Here is a 7,082-nt window from a genome sequence, read left to right as displayed (position 1 = left end):
TTAAAATGTTATATTATCTTTAATCCACACTTGTGTAGTTGATTTTTGGATTCCTGCCCCCCACTTCTCATTATTAAATTGCAGCATTGTTGTGTGATCTTGTTTGGACTGTGATATGAAGAAATACGGTTATTGGCTTTTGGTTGATGGTTAGATGAAAAGATTCATCCACAGTCACATTATTCAGCTAGAGTCTAAAACAAATCATAAACAACGTGTTAAAGTAGTGAGCCTTTGGGATTTTGTTTCCTTTGGACCTAGATCCTCGTTACCAGTGTTCAGCTCGGTTCAACGTTAGATTCACCAGACCGAGAGGTCAGTGGTGTCAATCTTCTTATCTCGCTCCCAGCAAATTAGCAGACATTTGTTTTTCCTAAAATCAAGGTTTTGATGGTGTTCCATCTACTTTTGAGCCATGAAGAAAGTGTGAACTAGTCTCCTGGTACCAGCCTGAATGAAAGAATCAATCAATTAAATATGCCACCTTAGTGTATTTAATTGCGTTATACTCAATTATTTTCTCACGGATTTAATCATAAACAACATCAAATGAAAAGATGAAAAGTACACATCAGCACAAATTCTGACTTCAATTGTGAATGAACTGTATGATACTGCATTTTATCGTCTATATAGGATCGGCCTTTTTCAAAGCAGACATGGAGCTTTTTAATTATCAGGGTACACTGAAGCAGCTTCAGTGCGGCAGCAATACATTCCTGTTGTCCCGCATATTGCATAACCAACATATTGCTGCTCCTGATTCATTTGACATCAGTGTTTCTTGAGATGCAGTTAAGAAAAAAATTACCAGACAACCTAGTTTGAGGATTGCACCAGCAGAAAGAAGGCTTGGCCATATGGCCGCTCTCATCATGGAATACAAAATAAATAGGAGTTCATGATCGTGACAGCAGATGCAATCCAAGTGGTCCATTTCGCTGACTCATTTGTTGGGCCACCCACGCATGAGAGCGCCAAGCTAAAATGACACTGTTTCCACGACAACCATAATTTATACCTTCAAAACAACTTTTTGTGATATCTCATACACACAAAAGTATTTAGAAAACTAGCTTATAAATACCACTTTTTTGTTTGAGAAAAATGAGTCTCACAAGGAGATTATTTACTTTGCATAACAGGTTAGCTAAACTTAAACAAACTAAGGGTTGTGAGACAAGCAGATAGTTTGACATGTTGTCTTCATGGATATTGAACCCAGGCAAAAGCAAAAACAAATCAAACAGCAAGATAAAGTTGAAAAGTGTTTTGTGAAGGCCTGATCCTGCATTCTTGAATTGTATCTCACTTCCTACTGTGATTTCCTAGTTCAGGCCAAATGCAGCTTCCTACCTCTTGATCAATCCGGAACATTTCATACGGCCGAGCCAAGAGTTCACTCAAGAGAAAGTCGAGACCTTTCGGCGTATGAATGGGAGGAAGTGGCTGAGGAGCTCACTCCACGCCAGTCATTCAATGATAACACCCCTTCGTTGCTCCCGTGCACTCGGGTTAAATACCAGCGCTTGTTTTCGCTGCAAGGGTTTGATTTGCCTCCATGATTTTGAAACTGAATGTTTAAAAAATAAAAACTGTGGAAAGTTTTTAGATCCCTCCCCCTCCTGCCCCCCATCCTCAGTGAAAACAGGGCCTGATCTGGTCCCGGGCCCCGGCTTGTTGGGACAGCTGCTCAGATGATCTGGGCTCTCTGAAGCTTCCATGATTCACTTTCTGAGTCAACACCACCAACTCCAGATGCTACCTCAATGCAGATCTGGATTCACAGACAGATTTGAACGATGACTCAATTTAATGTGTACAGTATAAATAGTTATACCTCATGGAGCCTGCAAAGGCAATAAAGCAAAACACTAAATAATGACAGTATGACTGTTTTGAAAAATATACAAATGATGTTGAGTTGCCAAAACAACAATACTGCACAGCTTTAATAAACAACTAAAAAGTTGTTTCTGTTATCCAATTTGCTCACAAGACATATTTGTTGCTTCTTGTTTGTTGTCACGAGATTTTATTTTGACAAATGATCAAGAGACGAACAGCTGAATCAGCGCGACAGTCATGCATGTGAGTTCTATTATCTAGGAACTGTGAGGTCCCTCTGCTGTGGTGTTTTTGAACTCCACATCCTTTGATGATCTCGAGCACAGATTGCACCGTTATTCGTTTAAATCATGTTGCTTGGTCAGGATGCATTTTGATGTGCGTGTCTTTAGAATTTCTGTGAATCGTTTTCACCTAGTTAAAGCGACACCGCGCTGCTGGAGACACAGGCTGTATAGATTATTGTTAAAATACCAATCACACATTTTAGAGCTTTAAGTAGTCACGTAAAAAAGCTCCACATCCATTCATCAACATATCAGGACTAATCTGAAAGAGGATTAACGGTGACGGCCACAAGTCAAATTGCCTACGCATTCAATACACACAAAGTGTGTATGTAGTGACTTGGAAGAACTCTGCAGTGTGACACATTCTTTTATGTTTTCTCTAACCCAGGGCATTACCAGAACATGTCCCAGTCACACCCGTACCAACTGGACTGGACTGAATTCGCAGCCTGTCTTTCCCTCACCAGCCTGGCGTGGGCTGGGGGTGGATTAATGATGTCAGGACAGCAGCCACTCCCAGTCTGCGTATGAAGCCACTAAATCACCAATCTACCTCCAGCAGACTGCTCAGAGTTCCCCGCTCCTGCTAAATATTGTTGTTGTGAGTTGTAGGTCTAGTGACTCATACTTTCCATTGACACTTTACTCATTCAGCAGCTACAATGGGAGGGAGTGGTTTTCTGCTGACACAGTAGCGCACACATTCCCGCACCGTTCCTTACCGCCACATTCAGCTGCACTTCCTGCTCCACAAAGTTCACGTGTGGCTTACATTAAAGCAGCAAAAAGCTGTTTGCTGCCAGGCAACATGAAAGGACTGGCGCCTGCAAAGACCGATGGATGCATCGCCTCGCGCTCAAAGTTTCACCTGAGCACAGCCAACGTTTTGCTTGCATGTTCTGAGCATTCAAAAGGAGAAATAACTGGTTAGTAATCTGCACGTAGCCTGCAAAAAAATTGCAGTCTCACAAAACAAACCATCTCGTCATGTGCTCCAAATACACATCGTGATTCCACGTGATGAAAAGAAGGATCTAGCTAATAACGGTTTTGCTTTGCAATGACGCCGTCAATCCAAATAACAGGTGTAACACGGAGAAACGTCACTAAATGCTCAGGCCAGCTGCCTCCAATGTCAGTTCAGAACGCTGTCGAATGGCCGCTGATGAGTAGGGTTGAGTAAAGCCAATTGACCTTTTGCTAAATCCCGACCCCGAACGCTTCTCAGTCAAGCTGTCAGAGCAACCATGGAGCCCACACTGTCACTAACTGCCCTCCCTGCATACATCATATCAGATCTTTAGAACAACGCTTTTGCGAGAAACAGACAGACGGTTCTACAATATGCATGTGTAGGTTATATCCAGGATATCAAACAAATTCAGCAGCGAAAACAAGTTAAACTAGAACGGGCACTCGGTAGAGCGCATACCTTCGCATATCACAAGATTGGGCATTGAATTATGAACATTTTGGCATTAGTTGCATGCCAATTGGATAACAATTTACCGTGCTATGGTAAAAAGAAGATGTTGACCTTTTCATGACCTTGACCTTTGACCCGATCGATCCCAAAATGTAATCAAATGGTCCCCCGGATAATAACCAATCATCCCACCAAATGTCATGCGATTCAAGAAGAGTTTGACCTTTTCATGACCTTGACCTTGACCCGATCGATCCCAAAATCTAATCAAATGCTCCCCGGATAATAACCAATCATCCCACCAAATTTCATGCGATTCGGTTTAATACTTTTTGTGTTATGAGAGTAACACGCATACAAATAAATAAATAAATAAATAAATACACGGCGATCAAAACATAACCTTCCGCATTTTCAATGTGAAGGTAAAGATAACAATAGAAGCGATTGCTAGAGATTACAGTGTAAAAAAGTGGTCATAACCGCCTTAAGATTGTCCAGTCTGCATTAGAGGGCGGGACTTAGCGAAAGTGACAGTTATACTGATCACACAGCAAACACTACAGTGGTCACATGGGCCAATGGCTCCCAAGTGCCGAGCACTTTGATCTTTTTGTGATACGGTATAGTAAAATGAAACACGTCCCACCTTTCTGCTGCTGCTGTTCTACTTGTTCTACTGTCACTGTCTTGTTCTCTCTCTCTCTTTCTCCTGCACTCACCGCGGCTCGGCCTTGGTCTTACGCCTCAGGAGGGGAGTCACTGGTCTGTGTTTTAAAGAAGCGCGCAGCAGGGCCACGTTAGGACCAATGAGAGCGGAGACATTGTGAGTAATGATTGACAGCATGTTGGATTACTCACGAAGGTATTAGTCATGGTGATTTATTACATGTTCTTGTTCTCTGTTCTGTAAGTGTGAAGAGGTCTGTCTGTCTGCCAGGTTCATGATGTGGTCTTGTGCTGGTGGCAGACCTGGTGATCTTTAAAATGTTTGGCAGGAAAAGAAAAAAATTTCTTCAGTTTAAAATACTGAGTAAATTTCATAGAAAATAATTCTTAAGTGAAGTAAATACACATCTTTGACTACCAACAGGTTTCCATAAATCTCTTTTGAAGTGTACACAACTTCATAAAAAGATATCACGTCCATGCAGAAGAAAAAAAACAAAGACAGCTGAGATTGTTCATAGTTCAAAATCCAACAACACTGGACAGATATGGGCATTAGTAAAAACTATTTTGAAATCACTGGATGTGCTCGTGCTCAGCCCAGGATGCTGTACAAAGTGTTCATACCAGCAACAGCAAACATGTTTCTGCTCGGAGGAAAAGCTTACACAATGAAGTATCACAGCCACACACAATACGGCACAAGCATTCTGGGGCCCCATCGGGGGTCCAACAGCGCGAGGGCACGGCTGCTCTACCATTGGCTAATCTTTGGCCGGAGAGAGCCAGTCATCTCTGCGCTCCCCTCTCATCCCACAACTAACCAAACACAGTGCTGTTAGTGTCTCCGATATGCTTTGTTTGTCAGGCCACCTGGACATGCATCTGGTCAGCAAGGGAGTATGCCGGTCAATAGCAGTGACAGATGGACGTGCATTAATAACTGTGTCTTATGTGCCAAAACCACAAGCCGAAAACGCTGACTTTTGAGGCAGTTTTGGAGTTTCTGAACCCCTGTGTTGTAGTGAGTGCACTGAATTAAATGCTGATTAGTGTGATGGGAACCGCAGAGTATCAGAAAGGAGAATTGATGACTGTGCACCAGTGATTCAGGTCAGTACTTCAGTGTCCTCTTTTCCTGCACTGAGACAAATTACATAATAGCCTCCGAAGAGAAAGAGGTTTGACATAAGGAAACCTTTTTTAAATAATACGAGCGATGAGGAGAAATAATTATGATTCGTAAATGATGTGAGGCAGGAGATATCTGAGCTTCATAATAAGATGGACGACAATGCCCCGGGCTTGAAGCAGCTAGTGCACAAAACATGAAGATGTTACATAATTAATGTCATTTTGTATTTATTTTTGTGATCTCTAATAAGGTATGTTGGGGCTCAATTTAAACCAAGAATTCGGTTTGAAATCCAGAAAATAAGAGCACATAATGACCCATAAATTAGACTATTTACGGATAAATAATAAAAACTCTCCTGCAGAAAGTTTGTGTTCAATGTTTTAAAGGGGACTGGCCGTAATGCAAAACCGATAACACGTAACATTGTACACCTTACAGTGTTCCTACACAGTGTCGTGGCTCAAAGTCCATTTTTTGGTCATTCATTGCTCAACAACCTCCGATTGGACAGGACTATCTGTGAGGGAAGATGAGAGCTGGAAAGTAGAAGATTTTTTACGTGAAAAAATGGTGTGACTTGTTTTCTAAACGTTCTAAAACGTTCCAAATCCCCTGAGGCTGCCATTTGTCATTTTAGTCAATTTGAAGTTTGTGCTCTCAATGCTTTACTTTTAATATTCTGTCCATGTTACTTAGGGTTAGGTTATGCTCGATCAGAACTAGTTTGAAAAGTGTGAAGGCTAACACTCTGGAAGTCAATGGCAGTGACAGTTGCCCTGAGTTCTCCATAGAAATATAAGACAACAGTGTCATCTAAGGACAAATATAACGACACGTTTAAGTTAGAGTAAAAAGCTCTTCCTGCATTTGAATCACTATGTTGTGACACAAAAAACACTCATTACATTACATGTCATTTAGCAGACACTTTTATCCAAAGCGACTTACAATAAGTGCATTCAACCTAGAGTACGAACTAAGAACAACAAGAATACAGAAAGTAACATTTCCTCAACATAGTCGAACTACAAATGTACCATAAGTAAGAGCTATTTAAGTGCCACTGAAGTGCAAATCTGTGTTTTAATCCAGATATAGTCGGAAAAGATGTGTTTTCAGTCTCCGGCGGAAGATGTAGAGACTTTACTCTAGTCTAGTTCAACTAGTTACCAAATCCTACTGGGAGGAGCTGATGATTCATTTTGCGAGCGAGGACGCAGCTCGTGGCATTTCTAAGCACGGACATAGAGAATACACAGCATTAGTTCAATAAGCTGTGCACTTGCTGGAGTCATTTTCCTTTTAAAGTTTCTGCTGAGGCAATAGATAAGACTGGAGTTGTTAGCTCTGGATCGACAGTAATCATCAGTCACTGGAGCGTGATTGAGGGGGGGAAAGAAACTCAATATTATCCTTTCACCCAGATTTCTGCTGGTCTCATGCTTCAGCAGGCAAAGGCATGGTGGCCACTGTCATGTGGAGCGGATGATGGGATGAATGTTTGCCACCCTGCTCACCACTACCTGCCTCTAAGTGGTGACTCCATCACCTCTCACATCTGCTAACTCATTAATACAGCCACCGGCAGGAAAAAGCTCTCACCTGCTGAACTGTGTAGGCCCACACGGGGTCACACACACAACTGGTGTGCAGCTGAGTAAGTCAAATTGCGGTGTGTGTATCATTACACATGCACTTTAATGTTGTTATT

General features: G+C 41.9%; 1 protein-coding gene across 1 annotated transcript in view; it reads left to right on the top strand.

The window, feature by feature from the left end:
- The first annotated feature begins 4,226 nt into the window (after positions 1-4,226).
- The window catches only part of LOC130210270 (serine/threonine-protein kinase Nek3-like), a 77,816-nt gene continuing 74,960 nt past the window's right edge, over positions 4,227-7,082 (top strand). The window contains exon 1 of the mRNA XM_056440302.1: positions 4,227-4,390. Within this exon, the coding sequence (XP_056296277.1) occupies positions 4,374-4,390 (17 nt within the window). The 5' untranslated portion in view covers positions 4,227-4,373. The remainder of the gene's footprint in view (positions 4,391-7,082) is intronic.

Source organism: Pseudoliparis swirei, chromosome 20 (assembly GCF_029220125.1).
Source record: "Pseudoliparis swirei isolate HS2019 ecotype Mariana Trench chromosome 20, NWPU_hadal_v1, whole genome shotgun sequence".
Taxonomy (NCBI): Eukaryota; Metazoa; Chordata; class Actinopteri; order Perciformes; family Liparidae; genus Pseudoliparis; species Pseudoliparis swirei.
Note: the sequence above shows the minus strand (reverse complement) of the source record. Positions and strands in the feature narration are given on the sequence as shown.